General features: G+C 38.9%; 1 protein-coding gene across 2 annotated transcripts in view; it reads right to left on the reverse strand.

The window, feature by feature from the left end:
* LOC126335042 (uncharacterized) overlaps positions 1 to 21102 on the reverse strand; it is a 107045-nt gene that overhangs the window by 32796 nt on the left and 53147 nt on the right. For both annotated transcript variants that reach the window (XM_049997911.1, XM_049997912.1), the window contains exons 4-5: positions 11201 to 13059; positions 5423 to 5672 (exon numbers count right to left, since the gene is read on the reverse strand). In XM_049997911.1, coding sequence (XP_049853868.1) covers positions 5423 to 5672; positions 11201 to 13059 — 2109 coding nt within the window. The remainder of the gene's footprint in view (positions 1 to 5422; positions 5673 to 11200; positions 13060 to 21102) is intronic.

The raw sequence follows: 21102 nt of genomic DNA on the forward strand, positions 1-21102 counted from the left end.
GACTCTTACAGATTTCCTTACATTCCTGTTGGGGCCTTACTTTGTACGTGTTTGATGCACTGACAAGGCAACATTCCCAGGTGTAAATAAACAATCTTCACATCACTTGGTAGGTATGTACAGGGTGGAAATAATGCAATAAGTATTTTTTTTATTTTTCCCCAATTTTACTTTTAAGGGGTAAAACACACCTTGAAAGGTAATTTGGCATATTAGGTTTAGAGGAATACCTTCAGAACTATGATATATAAAAAATGTGTTTCATATAAAAGTTGACTTATATTATAATATTCTTGAAAACTGTACACTCAACTTCTGTATTAATCTGGAAGCTTCCACATTGCTTCCATCCATGTCTAATAAAGGTGGTTTCCAAAATATTATTCTGGAAAAATAAGGTGTACACAATGTGCTGGCGGAGTATTTTGATTGCACGTAAATAAAGTACCTAAACATTCATTATTATACTAATTATTTGTTTTTTATGTTTTAAATTGTTATTTTGCATTTTAAGTTTACTGTTTCACCTATGTGTGTTACGTTGACTGGAAATAATAAGTAATTTATAAATATGGTTCGAATTGATGATTATCTGTCAAGAAATGCTTAAAACATAACTTTTTTATGCTATGCACATAAAATGAATGAAACTTCTTCACGTAATACACATGATGGACAAAATGACCTAAAATGAAATTCAGATGGATTCTCAAATTGTGACAGGCAATCGAATAAATATTCTGAAGTGTACCAGATACATTTCACTATATCCGAAGACCTTGGTGAAGAGAACTGATTATATGCTAGTCACTGCAGCTTGATTATGCTGTTTCTCAAGTGGAGACTGACATCATAATCATTCAGCAGAAATAGATGTGACAACCTTCTCACAGTGTTCTTCTAACATCAAAAGCCCTGTGTGTCCAACAGCTGTACCTGTCCCATTGACTAATTCCTTCTCTATTGTGCTCAAAATATTTCTTTTTTTCATAAACTTATGGAAAGTTTGGACTGAGAATCTCTTTCTGAGCCCCAAGCGTTCTTGTGATGGCATCAGAATCTGGCAAACTAATGACTGATTACATCAAAAGATATTTGACATAGTTTTATTTCACAGTGCAGGAGAAAAATCTGTACAACTGTGAGATTCTTCGTGTAGTCAATCTGAAAGAACAATTTTGAGCTTCCTACCTGAGGACAATGAACTTGTTCATCTGGTGATCCCAAAAGGCTCGATAGGCCAGATACAGCCACTGGGTGTACATGGCTTTGACGTTGAAGAACTTTGTGAAATTTCACATCTAGTTCTATTAACAAGATTATAATGTCAAATACTATTTGAGAAACAACTTAATCAAGCTGCAATGACAAGTATACAATCAATTCTGTTCACTGAAGTTTTCCAATGTCTTGAAATATGCCTGATACAATTCAGAATATTTAGAGGATTGCCAGCCACACAATTTGAGAAGTCTGCTGAATTGTGTTTTATGCCGTGTTGTCTATCATGTGTATTATGTGTAGAGAAAAAAACCTTACATATTAAGCATTTCTACACAGACAATCATTATAAAAATGATTTTGTATCATAGTAATGAGTTACTTTCAATCATGTAAAAGAGAGAGAGATTTTAAAACATAAAACAATGTACAACATAAAACAAAAATAAGTTATAGAAATAATTAGAATATTAATGAATGTTTAGATATTTTAATTAGGTATGGTTAAAATATTGCAACATCACATTGTGTACAGTTCATTTTCACAAAATGATATATTAGGAATCAACTTTATTACACAGGGATGTACATGCCATGAAAAATTATTTAATTTCTGCTGTAACAAAAGTTTCTAATTTTCAAAATTAATTAATGGTGATGGGGTATTTTGCAAAATTTTACACCGCTGCAAAAGATGATTATACAGTTTTCAAGAATTTTAATTACATTTAAACTTTTATATGAAATGAGCCAATGAGGTTACCTCTTCCTCCTCCCTCTTTTGTTTTTAGGGGGTGTGGGTGGGGGTAGGGGAGTGTGGATGGGTGGTCAATTGAGGATCATGTACTGATTTCAAATACTCTTCTAGTACTCTTTCATTTGCACTTTGTTCTTTTTTCCTGTCCTCTGGTCACTTCATACTAGTTTTTTTCACTCTTCTACCTTGGAATCCTTCAACATTCAATACTTTTCCCCTAACAACAAACATCTGTGCATTCTTTCTTCAGTTTTTATATTATTTTTTTCTAAATCCTTTTTTTACTTCATGGCTGCAGCTTCTTTCTGATTTCTTATCCCACAAACATTTGAAGATCTTCTTGGTTAATCTATTGCCTTGCATTTCATATAGATGTAAAAAAAGCCAATCTTCTTCTACATCTACATCCATACTCCGCAAGCCACGTGACGGTGTGTGGCGGAGGGTACCCTGAGTACCTCTATCGGTTCTCCCTTCTATTTCAATCTCGTATTGTTCGTGGAAAGAAAGATTGTCGGTATGCCTCTGTGAGGGCTCTAATCTCTCTGATTTTATCCTCATGGTCTCTTCGCGAGATATACGTAGGAGGGAGCAATATACTGCTTGACTCTTCGGTAAAGGTATGTTCTCGAAACTTTAACAAAATCCCATACCGAGCTACTGAGCATCTCTCCTGCAGAGTCTTCCACTGGAGTTTATCTATCATCTCCGTAACGCTTTTGCGATTACTAAATGATCCTGTAACGTAGCGCGCTGCTCTCCGTTGGATCTTCTCTATCTCTTCTATCAACCCCATCTGGTACGGATCCCACACTGTAGAGCAGTATTCAAGCAGTGGGCGAACAAGCGTACTGTAACCTACTTCCCTTGTTTCTGGATTGCATTTCCTTAGGATTCTTCCTATGAATCTCAATCTGGCATCTGCTTTACCGACGATCAACTTAATATGATCATTCCATTTTAAATCACTCCGAATGCGTACTCCCAGATAATTTATGGAATTAACTGCTTCCAGTTGCTGACCTGCTATTTTGTAGCTAAATGATAAGGGATCTATCTTTCTATGTATTCGCAGCACATTACACTTGTCTACATTGAGATTCAATTGCCATTCCCTGCGCCATGCGTCAATTTGCTGCAGATCCTCCTGCGTTACTTATGAAATGTACTCCACATTTTCATCATTGCTATATAAGTTCCATCCTTCCCAAGTTTTTCGCAGGACTAATATTTTATAATAATTTTGCCTTTCTAGTATTTCTAATTTATCTACAGTATTGTTATATGGAAGACATTCACTTGTTTATAGACATTCTGGTTTCACAACAGCACTGTAATAGCTTATTTTTGCATTTTCATCATTCATGGTAAATGATTGCATCCTTAAACATTCAGTGAGCTACATCTACCTTCTAACTTCTGGTCTATAAGTATATAAATTAAAGTCACCCACTATGGTTTCCGTCTGTATGTTACACTAATCACAAGAACTTCTCTGGATTTTGATACAGTTTTCACTAATAGATAGACGAGAAATGAGAAAGGTTTATGTATGTATTTTATAAATTTTTCATGCTAATTGGCCATTGTGAAAATGATGCCACTGCCAACTACTGGTGAACAGCAGAGCTCCTTGGAACCACATACAATGACCCCACTGTAGGGGTGAGCTGGTCTGAGTTATCACTATCAGGAGGCTGGCGTTAGGTACTACCGACTTCCTAAAGAACAGACGGTGGTGGTGGTTAGTGTTTAACGTCCCGTCGACAACGAGGTCATTAGAGACGGAGCGCAAGCCCGGGTTAGGGAAGGATTGGGAAGGAAATCGGCCATGCCCTTTCAAAGGAACCATCCCGGCATTTGCCCGAAGCGATTTAGGGAAATCACGGAAAACCTAAATCAGGATGGCCGGAGACGGGATTGAACCGTCGTCCTCCCGAATGCGAGTCCAGTGTGCTAAAAGAACAGACGCATACAGTTACAAACCTATACCGCTGGCATCAGTCTGCTGCAGAATTTTGGAACATGTTTCATGCTCACTTATTATGAGATTTCTAGAGACTGAAATTCTCCATCAACATGGATTCCAAAAATGAATGTGGGAGACCAAGCTCAGTCTGTTTGTTCATCGACACCCTAGGTTGATGCCTTGTTCCTTGACTTCAACACAGTTCCTCACCACAGCCAAAAGAATGAAATACGAGTGTAGAGAATACAGAGCACCTGATGAGTTCCTTGCAAACAGACCAAAGCATCTCATTTTTATTGGAGAAAAAACTTCATATATGAAAATAACTTTGGGTTCAGTCCAAGAGAGTGCTATAGGACCTTCACTTCTTACAATATAATACATGAAAGACCTAGTGAATAACACTGGAAGTTCTGTGAGGCTTCCCGTGGATGATACAGTTACATACAAAGAATTGTAGTGAACTGTAGCAAGACCTACAGAGGATCAACACTTGGTTCAGGAACTGGCAGTTGTCCCTCAACGTAAGTAATCACAACATATTGCACATAAATAGACAGAAATGCCCATTATTGTATGATTACATGACTGCAGAATGATCTCACATCCATTAAATATCTGGTAGAATGCATATGGAGCAATTTAAAGCAGTATGACAACATAATACTAACTGGAGGTAAGATTCTGACATTTACTGGAAGAGCCCTCAGGAAGTTTGGTTCATCCACAAAGGAGTTACCTAACAAAAACCTCATTCGACCAATACTTGAATATTGCTTGTCACTCTGGGATCCAAACAGATAGAATCAACAGAGGAAGTAGAGAAGTTTCAAAGAAGAGCACTGCATTTTGTTACAGGTTGATTAAGTGGCATAGAAATGCACAACCAGCTCTAGTGGCAGATATACTGTAAGTGAGAGATTCTGCATCACAGTGTGCTTTACTGTTATAATTCTGAGTGTGTATGCTCCTAGAATAGTCAACCAATGTATCTCTTCCTCCTTCGTATATCTGCAAAAAGACCATGAAGGTAAAATTAGAGAGATTTTAGCTCACATGGAGGCTTGCCAACAATCATTCTTCCCACAGATCATTTGCAGATACAAAAGGAAAGATGGGAAGTGGCACTGGTGCTAAAGTACTCTCCAATATATGCCATAAGTTGATTTGAGGAGTGTAAGTATTCACATACATGAATATACAAAACAATATGAAATGATACACATACCATTACCAGAGAATAGCTATGCCACCTAAAATATAACATCTTTAATTCTTAGTTTAAATTGAGATATTTAGTTCACTAGCAGCGTCAAATAACTGGGTCGATAGTAAATAACAAGTTTATTAATATTGCAGTATTACTGCTAAATTTCCTCTACTTCGTTTAGTAAGCTCCTAATCGGAATTTCCATTCTTTGATTAAGTTTATTAGTTTTAATAAAGATGAAAAATTAGTCTGCCTTACAACTCACAGGAAATGTCTTGTTGCAGAACTCACACTGGAACAGGCCAGTGTGCAAGCGTTTGTGCAGAGTAAGATCCCAACGCTGGAAAAATTTCTTTTCACACTGATCGCACTCATATGGCCGCTCTTGCCTGTGCACAGCCATGTGTTCATTTAACTTCGCTCGTCGTTTGAACGTCCTTTCACACATTTCACAACGAAACTTCCCACCACGTGACGAGGCATTTTCATTGTCTTCACTGTCAGTCTCTTTGTACCTACAACAGGAATAAAGGGATAAAAATGATAACAACTTGAAAAGTTTCTTTTATAAACTTAAGTTCTATCAATATCAGTTAAATCAAACCTAAAAAAAAGGTGGCGCCTATGGAAATAGAATTGGCAGCTTAAGGCAATTGTTGAAAATTTAAAATGACTTTCAGTAACATCAACAACCATGTGATATCTGGTAGTCAACTCACAATTATAAAGAACTTCATTACAAGACACCTATCTAGAAATTGATCTCCGAGACTGTTCTTTCATCAGTGACAGGTCATGCCTCTCATATTTTCATACATTCGACAGTAGAATCATGTGAGCAACTGTCAGAACACTGAGAAGATGTAGCGTATCTTAGAGACAGCTAATTAGTTTCATGTCCCATTGATCTTTACATGATAAATCTTAATGATGTGGAATGAGATCACGAACCTACTATGCTGTCACAGTAGGAGGAGAGGTGATACTCCCACGTGGAGTGTACCCTCTGCGGTTAACAACCGTAGTTGTAAATCAGAGCTTGCTCCAACTAAGGTTGACAACCTTCGAAAAGTCAAAAATGGAAAGGTCTTTTAGGAAAAAAATTCCACCGTCCTACTCAAAAAGGCAGGAAAAGACTACATCGGATTCGATGGGTAGTCAACTAGAAGACAGCAATGAATCGGAGCGTTTGCAACCATCAAAACGCACACTAAAACACAAAAAGAAGATTAAACATGAGCAGATAAATTATATAGCAACACACAACATAAACTCACTACTTCAGACCGGAAAACTCAAGGAGCTCACAGATGAACTAAATAAACAAAAAATTTTAAAAACAGGAATCCAGGAAATGAGAAACATCACAGAGGACCCATTCGAATCACAAGGATACAGAATTTATAATGAGAAACCAGGACCAAGAGCAATGAAACAATGTCCCCAGTTTGGAACAGGGTTTTTAGTAAACATAAAAATAATAGATTCAGTAGTGGATTTCCAAGCAGTATCACCAAGAATTGTGACTCTTAGCTTTAAAACAATGAATTAAACCTATACAATAATAAATGCTCATGCCCCAACGAATGAAAAAAAATTGTCTAACAAAAACAAAGGAAGAGGTAGATAAATTTAGGGACCTTCTAGAACAAACTGTGAACAGAGTAAATAAAAAGAATGTAAAAATCTTATTGGGAGCTTTTAATGCTCAGTTGGGAAAAGAAAGGAAATATAAAGACATAATTGGAAAATGGAGTCCACATAAATTTACGAACAAAAACAAAGACTTGTAGAACTCTGCAAAGCACACAACCTTATATCTAAATCAACATACTTTAAGAGGAAGCCAAATAAACTAAAAACATGGAAACATCCAGACTAGAGGAAGGGGGAGTGGCAGCAATCTGTATGGACAAAAATTTTCATAAGGAGATCCACAATGTTAAAGTACTGAGAGGAGTAGACACAGGCTCAGACCATTATATAGTTAAAATTAAAATCAAATTCGCTCTGTTAAGGAAGGGGACTGGAAAAACTAATAAAATAAAAAGGAAGTCTGACCCACATCAGTTAGTTAAAAATAATAAATACCAGCAAATAACACAAACCATCAAATTAACCGATGATCTAGAACAACTAGAACCTAATCTTAAAAAAGAAGCAGACAATCTAGCTCCCTTGAACCCACGAAGGAAACATGATCTAGAACAACTAGAACCTAATCTTAAAAAAGAAGCAGAGAATCTAGCTCCCTTGAACCCACGAAGGAAACATGCATGATGGACATCAGAATGTGACAAATTCCATGAAGATAGACACCAAGCATGGTTAAAGTTTCAAACACACAAAACTGAAGAAAATTCCATAGACCTAAAAAATGAAAGAAAAAAATTCACACAAAATATTAGAAGAATCAAGAGAGGATTCCATAAAGATATTATAAACTCTATAGAAGGTAATTATCATAAAACCAATTCCAGGAAGTACTATAACACCTACAACAATATGAGGCCCCTACACTAATACTGAAAGATGAAGATGGAAGAAAAGCATTTAACAAACTTCTGAATTGCGAGGAACCCAAAGAACTCTTACAAATCAACATAAATACCCCAATAAAAACCGAACCTAACAAACTAGACCCTCCAAATTTCAAAGTAGAAAAAATTCTTAAAGAACAAAAAAATTATAAGGCACGTGGAGAAGATCAGGTTTTTGTTGAAATGTGGAAATATGCAAGTGACACAGTCAGGACCTCCTTACACATGGCTCTAACAAAAATTTGGGTAACAGAATGATTCCCCGAACATTGGACCACAGCTATCATCCACCCACTACACAAAAAGGGAGATAAGAGCAACCCAGACAACTACAGAGGAATCTCTCTCCTAGATTGCACATACAAAATTCTATCCAAGATCCTATATGAAAGAATCAAGGAGCAATTAGAACAGGAGTTAGGGGACTATCAGGGAGGTTTCAGACGATGGAGAAGCTGTGCAGAGCAGATAATTAGTTTAAAATTGATTATGGCATACTGCAAGAAACGGAACAAACCTCTGGCAATAACATTTGTAGATTTTAAGAAGGCATATGACTGTCTCCACAGACCATCAGTATTAAAAATTTTAAGAAATCTAGGACTCCATCCAAAACTATTTAAAATAATACAACACACTCTAACCAACACCAAATCAAAAGTGAAGTTTAGAGGGGAAATTTCGGCACCATTCCTCATAAAAACAGGCTTAAGACAAGGTGACTGCCTATCACCATTACTGTTCAACTGTGCACTGGAATACATAATGAGAGAATGGTACAAGGACAATCCAAAGATGATAAGAATTGGAAGTGCAAAAGATGATATTAGATTAAACTACTTGGGATTTGCTGATGATCTTGCTCTCCTAGTCAACACTGTTCAAGAAGCCAGGCAACAAGTGAAATCACTACAAGAAATGTCGCACAACGTAGGCTTTAGAATATCATTTGAAAAAACGGAAATTATGCTAACTGACCCACCACTTGCAAACAAAATTACAATAGGAGAATAGGAAATCAAAATTGTTGATAAATTTAAATATTTAGGCGAAATAATAACATACAATCTCAATGAGAAGCCATCATGGCAGAATAGAATAAAAAAAACTGAACTACGCAAAATACATTACTAAAACTACATACAACAAAAAAGCCTATCTATAGATGCAAAATTAAAACACTATAAGACAGTTACACCACCAGAAATAACGTATGCAGCTGAAACTATCTTCAAAACAACTAATACAGCAGAAATTGACAGAATACTAAAAATAGAAATAAGAATAATTAGGACATGTATAAATAAACAGTATAAAATAAATGGACATTAGAGAATAGCATCAAATGAAACAGTATATAAGAAAATAGAGCCTGTCATGAGCATGATCAGGAAGAAATGCATGTCATTCTTTGGACATCTGATGCGAATTCCAGAAAACATAATTAGTAAAAAAAATAATACAAAAATTGTGGAATAGCAAGAGTGACATTAAATGGATAACAGAAATTAAGGAAGATATAAAAGAACTCCAAATTACAGTAGATGACCTAAAAAACAAGGCAGAGAAAACCAGAATACTGCAAGACCTGCAAACCAGACTACAAATGAAAATCAATAGAAGGAGTACAGGAAGAGTGGTCTCAGATGAAGAAAGAAAGAAGATATCTGAAAGAATGGGCAGACAGAAGAGCAAAACACCTTTCATATAAGAATAGACTCTAATAATTATATTACCTAAATATCATATTAAGTTATTGTTGAGCCATATTGTATCACTGTGTAACAACTTGTTTAAAACTTTGTATTTTTGACTAGAGTGGTCCAATGAAGGCCATAAAATAAATAATATAATATAATAAATATATCTAAAAACAAAGATGATATGAATATAATAGAGGGAAATATTTCACGTGGGAAAAATATATCTAAAAACAAAGATGTAAATAAAATAGAAAGAAACTTCCACATGGGAAAAATGGTATGTGCAGATGGATATGTGTGTGTGTGCGAGTGTACACTTGTCCTTTTTTCCCCCTAAGGTAAGTCTTTCCGCTCCCAGGACTGGAATGACTCCTTACCCTCTCCCTTAAAATCCACATCCTCGGTTGCGAAAGCTAGAAATTCTGTGTGTGTGTTTGTGTGTTTTATTTATTGTGCCTGTCTACCGGCGCTTTCCCGCTTGGTAAGTCTTGGAATATAAAAACAAAGATGATGTGACTTACCAAACGAAAGTGCTGGCAGGTTGATAGACACACAAAAAAACACAAACATACACACAAAATTCAAGCTTTCACAACCAACAGTTGCTTCATCAGGAAAGAGGGAAGGAGAGGGAAAGACGAAAGGATGTGGGTTTTAAGGGAGAGGGAGAGGGTAAGGAGTCATTCCAATCCCAGGAGCGGAAAGACTTACCTTAGGGGGAAAAAAAGACAGGTACACACACACACACACACACACACACACACACACACACACACACACACGTCTGCTTGTGTCTGTATATGTGCGGATGGATATGTGTGTGTATGCGAGTATATACCTGTCCTTTTTTCCCCCTAAGGTAAGTCTTTCCGCTCCTGGGATTGGAATGACTCCTTACCCTCTCCCTTAAAACCCACATCCTTTCGTCTTTCCCTCTCCTTCCCTCTTTCCTGATGAAGCAACCGTTGGTTGTGAAAGCTTGAATTTTGTGTGTATGTTAGTGTGTCTATCAACCTGCCAGCACTTTCGTTTGGTAAGTCACATCATCTTTGTTTTTAGATATATTTTTCCCACATGGAATGTTTCCCTCTATTATATTTATATATTATAATAATACATAGATGAGGAATGAGTCATAAGATGCAAATGAGTTAGTAACTCCTATCCACCACATTTTACACATTAATATGACAGAAATTCTTCTATGGAACAAGAGCTGTCTAGGAGAAACGCTTTCGGTTTGTTTTCAAATTTTACTTTGCTTTCTGCCAGACATTTTATATCACTAGGTAAGTAGTCAAAAATTTTGGTTCCAGAATTATACAATGCTTCTTGCACCCCAGACAAACTTATTGTGGTGTCGCGAATGTCATTTTTCCTCCCAGGATTGTAATTACGTATGCCACTGTTCCTTTTAAGCTGCATTGGGTAATTTACAACAAATTTCATGAGGAATAAATATACTGTGAAGCAGCAGTCGAAGTGCCTAACTCCTTAAGCAGATGACACCAAGATATTGTGGATGTGCAGCACATCTTACTCTTACAGTACATTTTGCAGCAATGAAGACTTTCTTTCTTAATCCCAGGTTATTATGCTTTTCAGTATCTTTGTTTATAGCAGTCATTAATTACACTGACACAGAAACTTGGTGTTTGCTCTATACCACACACAAGCAGTGTATGTGGACAATGTTTTGTAAACTTTAACCCAAATGAATAAAAATAAAAAAAAATTAGTAAACACTTTAATAGCTATTTTTCTTAATTGATACTGAGTAATTGTGAATTAGGTACTTACTCAATTACGGGTGTGAGTGCCATTGCTGTAGCTAAGGTATGATCCTCTTCTTCAATAAAGAATATCTCAGTAGCACCATTCTGAAATTTTGTAGAACCTACAGCAGACGTTGTGGGAGACCTCGTAACTGGGACAGCAGCTGTTGCAATGAAAACAGTATGTGGATCGGCTACAGATGAGGCAGCAACTGATGAGGTATTATGTACAGAAACAGGTGCCGAAGGTGGAGGTAAGGGAGCAGGAATACTACTTGGTGCAACAAGACTTATGGTGGAAAAATTAGTTCTGCAGGCACTATTTGCAACTGTGGAGGTCTGTACAGAGCACACTGGCTGCACTGGGGTGGCAGACTGTAGAGCAGGAAGTGAATCACTGGCTGCTGGACATGGACTTACTGCCTCGCTTTGAGGCACACTGGAACGTGCCTGAAGAGGTTCTACAGTAGTTTCTTGTTGGGGTCTCGGAAGCAACAAGATTTCTGTAAGCAGTGCACTTTCTGTAACTGGAAATGTGTCCGTGATAGATGTAGGCAGAGTTGTAGCACTGTCATGGTTTAAAGGAGAGACAGTACCCGAGGCAGCAGCTGTGTCTTCAGGTTGATCCATAGATACAGGCAGAGCAGTAATACTACTGGGCATTAAGTGTGTTGAGGTTACAGTTTCTGACTCTGACGCGACAGTGCACACACCACTGGAAATGTCTTGTTTCTCTCCTGATAATTCTGCCAAAATATCACACTGCGTGTCAGCATGTACTGTACGTGATACGAGTGTAGATGCAATACTAGAAACCTCTGGAGAATTGTTTCTGGGAAGTTGACAGGTACTACTATGTGTTTCAGCTTCCAAGTCAATGGAAACACTTGAAGGGCAGTTATTTGTAACACTGGAAATGGTAGGACACTGAGAGCCAGAAATCTGTGTAGGCAAGCTTACAGATATGTCAGCAGGCATGACCCCTGGTGTACTTCCAGAAACTGAGTCCGATACACCGACAGCAAGGCAAAGGTCATCAGATGTGTTTGTGCTGAGATCGTCTCCCAGTTCATCTGTCATATTAACAGATGAACTGGCAGCTAACACAGAGGCTTCAATGTTGGGCACTTCTTGACTCTCATCACAGTTCATAGCAGACACAGCTTCTGATGAGGTAGGTATTTCAATGGGTAGTTCGGAAGGAATACTGGACATCATTTGTGTGCTAATGCTATCTGATACGAGTGATGCTGCATTGTCAGTTTCTGGGATAGCACTCACTAAAGATGAACATGGGGCAGTATCACAGGTAGATGCACTATGTACAGACTGGGGATGCAAAGTATCAGAAGATACAGAAGCAACTCTGTCACTCGACAAATCCACTTTGGTCGGTTGATCGTCTCTCTGTGCACTGGACACATCTTTGAACAGTGTCCTTTCTGTCTGCACTAAGTCCACAAGACCTTCATTTTTTGAGACAGATGTCATTGGCTGAGTGGCATACAGGTGGGCTGGCCCAGTAGCTGAAACACCATCTTTGCCTGACGAGAAAGTGAGCACCTGAACTTGTGTTAGGCTCGGGCGTCCGTCAGAACAGTTGAACATATTGGTTTTGGCTGGACAGACACTTTGACTGTTTGCAGTAAATGGAGAGGCAAATGTTTTCCCACTGCTTGAAATGTGTTGCATATTCATGTCGTACATCACAGAAGTCTGCTGGTTATTTTCTGCACAATTGTGGAGTGGAACCTTGCCCATAGCATTCTGTATGTGGTAGCGAGGTGCCCCAAATGACAGCTGCTGTGTTGTCTGCTCGCAATTACTGCTTAGTTCCACCATAACAAGGATGTGTTCTTCGTGACCTCCTACACTCCCATCAACCTGCAAAAAAGTGATGCTTTGCTAGAAGAATTAATTTTATTATTTATTCAGAAATAAGCTCTTTGCTGATCTCTCTTTCAGTGTACACTTTTGACACTGTGCTAGTGCCAATTCAGAGCAATTTCACTTTTATGGATCACACTTGCATACCTTTCAAGCATAAATGCATTTATTTAGAAGCAACTATACTGATAATGGGTATTAACTGCCTGCTGCAAAGAAAAAAAAACAATTGTAATTCGATTAACAGAGGAGTTAAGCATAAATCAGACAACTGTTTGTACAGAGTGGGAAAAAAAGCTCATCTACAAAAATGTGATTATTTTACAGTTTACTTAGTAACCTACAAATAACAAAAATGAGGAATTGTAAGCACTAGCCTTCTGATGATTGATGACTGGTATACAGACACCTTGCGTTAGCTTTTCACCTACAGTGCAACTTATTCTAGTGTAAGTACTCTCTCTCTCTCTCTCTCTCTCTCTCTCTCTCTGGGCACAACCTCTGGTTCTGACTGCTTCTGATTAATAAGATTTATTGCCACCTTTGGTTTGTAGGTTTGTATATGTCTACTGGCAGAGTGTGTGGTAAGGGAGGACACAATGCCAGCAACAGTGTGTCTGGCAGGGAGGTGCAGCTCAACAGCTGCAGCCTACGCATGAATATATGTCTCGCATAACTTGTAAATTACAGCGAGCCTGCATATGACTGTATTAACAGGTTATGTCAGTATGAACAGTATAGGCATTCAAAGTCAACAGTTTCTCAACAGAGCACCAAAAAATGAATAGCTGCATAAACGAAGGACCAATCAAAGTAAAATGTGATACCCTACGAACTGCTAAAAGGACACCTTATAAAACAAAAAAGGGATAAAAAGTAGCATAGCAGACAACATCACTTACTATGGCACTGACAGTGTCAAATAAAGAACATCTGGCATGTGGAATTAAGTCAATCCCATGATAACCTATTCAGTAATATTACCTGGAAGTACAATTTACTTCTGCATCCTCAATGTCTTCTTTAAGCCGTGAAGCCTTGGTAAGTACTTGTAGCAATGTCTTACCCCTCCTTTAGTCTCTATATAAGTGATTGCCCCCCCATGAACCATGGACCTTGCCGTTGGTGGGGAGGCTTGCGTGCCTCAGCGATACAGATGGCCGTACCGTAGGTGCAACCACAACGGAGGGGTATCTGTTGAGAGGCCAGACAAACGTGTGGTTCCTGAAGAGGGGCAGCAGCCTTTTCAGTAGTTGCAGGGGCAACAGTCTGGATGATTGACTGATCTGGCCTTGCAACATTAACCAAAACGGCCTTGCTGTGTTGGTACTGCGAACGGCTGAAAGCAAGGGGAAACTACAGCCGTAATTTTTTCCCGAGGACATGCAGCTTTACTGTATGATTAAATGATGATGGCATCCTCTTGGGTAAAATATTCCGGAGGTAAAATAGTCCCCCATTCGGATCTCCGGGCGGGGACTACTCAGGAGGATGTCGTTATCATGAGAAAGAAAACTGGCGTTCTACGGATCGGAGCGTGGAATGTCAGATCCCTTAATCGGGCAGGTAGGTTACAAAATTTAAAAAGGGAAATGGATAGGTTAAAGTTAGATATAGTGGGAATTAGTGAAGTTCGGTGACAGGAGGAACAAGACTTCTGGTCAGGTGACTACAGGGTTATAAACACAAAATCAAATAGGGGTAATGCAGGAGTAGGTTTAATAATGAATAGGAAAATAGGAATGCGGGTAAGCTACTACAAACAGCATAGTGAACGCATTATTGTGGCCAAGATAGATACGAAGCCCACACCTACTACAGTAGTACAAGTTTATATGCCAACTAGCTCTGCAGATGATGAAGAAATTGAAGAAATGTACGATGAAATAAAAGAAATTATTCAGATAGTGAAGGGAGACGAAAATTTAATAGTAATGGGTGACTGGAATTCGAGTGTAGGAAAAGGGAGAGAAGGAAACATAGTAGGTGAATATGGATTGGGGCTAAGAAATGAAAGAGGAAGCCGCCTAGTAGAATTTTGCACAGAGCACAACTTAATCATAGCTAACACTTGGTTTAAGAATCATGAAAGAAGGTTGTATACGTGGAAGAACCCTGGAGATACTAAAAGGTATCAGATAGATAATATAATGGTAAGACAGAGATTTAGGAACCAGGTTTTAAGTTGTAAGACATTTCCAGGGGCAGATGTGGACTCTGACCACAATCTATTGGTTATGACCTGTAGATTAAAACTGAAGAAACTGCAAAAATGTGAGAAATTAAGGAGATGGGACCTGGATAAACTGAAAGAACCAGAGGTTGTACAGAGTTTCAGAGAGAGCATAAGGGAACAATTGACAGGAATAGGGGAAAGAAATACAGTAGAAGAAGAATGGGTAGCTCTGAGGGATGTAGTAGTGAAGGCAGCAGAGGATAAAGTAGGTACAAAGACGAGGGCTGCTAGAAATCCTTGGGTAACAGAAGAAATATTGAATTTAATTGATGAAAGGAGAAAATATAAAAATGCAGTAAATGAAGCAGGCAAAAAGGAATACAAACGTCTCAAAAATGAGATCGACAGGAAGTGCAAAATGGCTAAACAGGGATGGCTAGAGGACAAATGTAAGGATGTAGAAGCTTATCTCACTAGGGGTAAGATAGATACTGCCTACAGGAAAATTAAAGAGACCTTTGGAGAGAAGAGAACCACGTGTATGAATATCAAGAGCTCAGATGGCAGCCCAGTTCTAAGCAAAGAAGGGAAGGCAGAAAGGTGGAAGGAGTATATAGAAGGTTTATACAAGGGCGATGTACTTGAGGACAATATTATGGAAATAGAAGAGGATGTAGATGAAGACGAAATGGGAGATACGATACTGCGTGAAGAGTTTGACAGAGCACTGAAAGACCTGAGTCGAAACAAGGCCCCCGGAGTAGACAACATTCCATTAGAACTACTGACGGCCTTGGGAGAGCCAGTCATGACAAAACTCTACCAGCTGGTGAGCAAGATGTATGAGACAGGCGAAATACCCTCAGACTTCAAGAAGAATATAATAATTCCAATCCCAAAGAAAGCAGGTGCTGACAGATGTGAAAATTACCGAACTATCAGTTTAATAAGCCACGGCTGCAAAATACTAACGCGAATTCTTTACAGACGAATGGAAAAACTGGTAGATGCAGACCTCGGGGAGGATCAGTTTGGATTCCGTCGAAATGTTGGAACACGTGAAGCAATACTGACCTTACGACTTATCTTAGAAGAAAGATTAAGAAAAGGCAAACCTACGTTTCTAGCATTTGTAGACTTAGAGAAAGCTTTTGACAATGTAGACTGGAATACTCTTTTTCAAATTCTAAAGGTGGCAGGGGTAAAATACAGGGAGCGAAAGGCTATTTATAATTTGTACAGAAACCAGATGGCAGTCATAAGAGTCGAGGGGCATGAAAGGGAAGCAGTGGTTGGGAAAGGAGTGAGACAGGGTTGTAGCCTCTCCCCGATGTTATTCAATCTGTATATTGAGCAAGCAGTAAAGGAAACAAAAGAAAAATTTGGAGCAGGTATTAAAATTCATGGAGCCGAAGTAAAAACTTTGAGGTTTGCCGATGACATTGTAATTCTGTCAGAGACGGCAAAGGACTTGGAAGAGCAGTTGAACGGAATGGACAGTGTCTTGAAAGGAGGATATAAGATGAACATTAACAAAAGCAAAACGAGGATAATGGAATGTAGTCAAATTAAATCGGGTGATGCTGAGGGAATTAGATTAGGAAATGAGACACTTAAAGTAGTAAAGGAGTTTTGCTATTTAGGAAGTAAAATAACTGATGATGGTCGAAGTAGAGAGGATATAAAATGTAGACTGGCAATGGCAAGGAAAGCGTTTCTGAAGAAGAGAAATTTGTTAACATCGAATATAGATTTATGTATCAGGAAGTCGTTTCTGAAAGTATTTGTTTGGAGTGTAGCCATGTATGGAAGTGAAACATGGACGATAACTAGTTTAGACAAGAAGAGAATAGAAGCTTTCGAAATGTGGTGCTACAGAAGAATACTGAAGATAAGGTGGATAGATCACGTAACTAATGCGGAGGTATTGAATAGGATTGGGGAGAAGAGAAGTTTGTGGCACAACTTGACTAGAAGAAGGGATCGGTTGGTAGGACATGTTTTGAGGCATCAAGGGATCACAAATTTAGCATTGGAGGGCAGCGTGGAGGGTAAAAATCGTAGAGGGAGACCGAGAGATGAGTACACTAAGCAGATTCAGAAGGATGTAGGTTGCAGTAGGTACTGGGAGATGAAGCAGCTTGCACAGGATAGAGTAGCATGGAGAGCTGCATCAAACCAGTCTCAGGACTGAAGACAACAACATAAGTGATTGGAACAATGGTTCCTGCAACCATCTCACGTTTGTAACGATATTTCTGAGCCTTCGTCTACCCCTTCTGACAAAAATATAATGGCATTGCATTATGAAAAACCTTTCCTGCATCTACAGAATGCTCCAAGTATGCAGATCCGTAGGTGACAGTCAACTGAGGCAGCATCCCTTCAGAACAACGGGGTGGAAATGCCCTGTGTTCAAAATGAGAAGGTCTTTCTATACAAGTGTAACATTATTTTGCATGATCTCTACTTGGACTACCACTTTTATTTTGCAGAATATTTTATTTAAACTTTGCTTCCGTCGTTAGCCAATAGTTTGCGACACAATTGGTAAGCAGCGGTCGAAAGAAACAGATCGTAGACGTCAGGCAGTTGGCTAGGACCTCGGTCAACATAACCTCATTCAAACATTAGTTGATTTGTGTCTGCATAATAAAGTTGTTCTTGATTGAAAATGTCAGTTTATGAGCCTAATTCTCCTCATTTGTGGGAGGTGCTACTGTTTTGTTTCAATGTCGAGAAAACAGCGGCTGAGTGTCATTGAATGTTCTCGAGTATGTGTGGTAAGGACGCTATTAGTGAAAGAAGATGTCATAAGTGGTTTCAATGCTTCAAGAACGATGATTTTAACATCTCAGACTGGCATAGTGGTGGAAGAGAGAATGATTTTGAAGATGCAAAATTGGAGAATTTGCTGAGTGAAGACTCGCGTCAAACTCAAGAAGAATTGGCACAATTAGTGGGAGTGAGACAGCAAGCCATTTCAAAACGTCTCAAGGCTATGGGCATGATTCAGAAAGAAGGAACTTAGGTCTCGTGTGAGCTGAAACCAAGAGACGTTGAACAGCATTTGTGTGTTTGTGAACAATTGCTTCAAAGGCAAAAAGAGAAGGCATTTCTGCACCACATTGTGGCGGGGACACAAAATTGGTTCATTATGATAACCCTAAATGCACAAAATCATGGGGATATCTCGGCCATCCTTCCATGTTGACGGCCAAACCGAACATTCACGGCTCCAAGATGCATTTGGTGGGACCAGCTCGGTGTCGTGTACTATGAGGTGTTAAAACCAAGTGAAACAACTACAGGTGCTCGTTATTAAATGCAATTAATGCATTTGAGCAGAGCATTAAAAGACAAACGGTCGCAATACAGTGAGAGGCACGATAAATTGATTTTGCAGCACGACAACACTCGACCCCACATTGCATAAGAGGTCAAAACGTACTTGGAAACATTAAAATGGGAAGTCCTACCCACCCACCATATTCTCCAGACATTGCTCCCTCTGACTATCACATGTTTAGATCAATGGCACATGGTCTGGCTAACCCACACTTCCAATCTCATGAAGAATTTGCAAATTGGATCGATTCGTGGATCACTTCAAAAGATGAATAATTTTTTAGATGTGGGATTCGTACACTGCCCGAAAAATGGGAGAAAGTAGTGGCCAGTGATGGAAAATACTTTGAAGGATACATTTGTAACCAATTTGTTTCATTAAAGCCTCAAATGTTGGGGAAAAATGGAAAAGCAAAGTTGTACACCTTGTATATAAAACAACTATTAATTGTTTCAGCTACAAAGGTAAGGAGAACTAATTAAATCACTCCTACATTCAACATTTTTTTTTTTTTTACTTAATGAGAACTTGTAACTTTAACATAATGTAAACAGAAGTTCCATCACAGTGGTATTAAATTATGCTTTTATTCCATAATATCCAATGTTACTATTATTGAAAAATCATAGAAGACAGGCTACATACCCCGCCCCCTCCCAAAATATGACAAATTTAGGGAAACACAATGACTGCAAACTTGGGAAAACAATTCTAAAGCATACACAAGGAACTTCAAAATTAATATTTCTAAAATTAGGGAAATATAACCACTCACCTACAATGGACTGATGTGTTGAGCAAGGAAACACATAAGAGAAAACACATGCTATCTTTTGCGCTCTTGCTCTTTCTCTAGTAAAAGTATGCGCTTTGACAGATGTCTCAGTGGCTGCATAAGATGAAAGGAGTTCAAAAAGTAAAGCATATAAAAGTGAGCGGGGGAAGGAGAAGAAGGTGGAGATAAAGATGAAGAGGGAGACAGAAAGGGGAACAGGAAGGGGGAGGGAGAAAAGGAAGAAGGATGGGGGGGAGGGGTAGGAGGTGAGAGAGAGAGAGAGAGAGAGAGAGAGAGAGAGAGAATGGCCCCCTGCCAGGGGGAGGGGAGAGTGATGGGAGAAGCCATACACAATCCAGGTAGGCGAGGAATTGTGTTGACAGAACAAAACAGACAAGGCGGAAGATATGGCGAGGCAATGGGAAACAGGTTAACAGAGATTTATGCCAAGGGGAATGCAAAACTGCAAGATATGTTGGAGAGAATTCACACCTGTGTAGTTCAGAGAAACCCGTGCTGGAAAGAAGTATCCAAATGACCTGTGTAGTGAAGCAACTGTTGAAGTCATTTCTGTTGTCGTGTGCAGCATTTCTGGCAACTGAGTGGTCCAGTTTACAGTTTGTCAAAGCTTGGCAGTAGCTTCTCATGTAAGTAGACAGTGGGGTACTTGTAATGCCCATACAGAATGCAGCACCGTAATTGCAGCATAGCTGATACGAGGGAAAAAAAAGGAGAGGAATAACATTGCCATGGGGGGGAGTTTGTGTAGTATATATTTCTGCCAGTAGGCATGTATAGTACAACTCACTGCCTGTTCAGTGCTGCCTCTGTTTTCGACCTGGCTTGTTCTGTTCATCTGTAGTGACTATTTGTGCTGTTAATGTTTTGTTCTTGTTTCGGTTTTTATGATGGCAAATGTGCAGTTGTGAAATTTTGTTTCCTACTTGGTAAAAATGCTGTTGAAATTGTTTTAATGTTAAAACAGGTTACCAAGATGATGCTAAGGGAAAAACTCAAGTGTAGGAGTGTTTTGCTTGATTTTAAAAAAAGGTGACATGTCAGTTGATGACAAACCTCATTCTGGACGTCCATCAACTGCTCGAGTCAATGAAAATATTAAAAAAATTAGAGGGCTTGTGCTCACAGACCATTGACAGACAACTGATCAACAGTTAGAGATTAGTGGGTTATCTTGGAGCCCAATTTGTGGCAGACAGGAGACTGTGTCTTCCACCACAACAACGCACCTGCGCGCACAGCCATCATGTTAAGACAGTTTTTGTCTAAAAATGGCATGGTTCTGTTGCCCCCACACACCTTACATGCCTGACCTGGATCCTTACGACTTTTTTTTTATTTCCACACATGAAAAGGGGCATGAAAGGACATTGATTTGACAACCTGAAGTGGGGGGGGGGGGGGGGGGGAAGAGGGAGAGGCTGTCAGCCATTTTTAATAATGACTGCACATAATGTTTCAAACAGTGGAAGCATCGGTGGGACAAATGTTTTAGTTGTAATGGAGAGTATTTTGAAGAGGATGAGATTGTTTTGTACAATTTGAAAATATATAGATTTAAAAAAATAGTTCCAGTACTTTCTAAATACCCCCTCATATGGAACATGGCTTTTTTCACACATGGACATGCCGTTTATCTGGTATCAAATGTCTGTGACTGGACTCCAGAAGGAGGTGGTGGGTTGGTGTATGGAACAAGTCTTGAACCTTAGGGGGCCACAA

This window comes from Schistocerca gregaria, chromosome 2 (assembly GCF_023897955.1).
Source record: "Schistocerca gregaria isolate iqSchGreg1 chromosome 2, iqSchGreg1.2, whole genome shotgun sequence".
NCBI classification, from domain to species: Eukaryota; Metazoa; Arthropoda; class Insecta; order Orthoptera; family Acrididae; genus Schistocerca; species Schistocerca gregaria.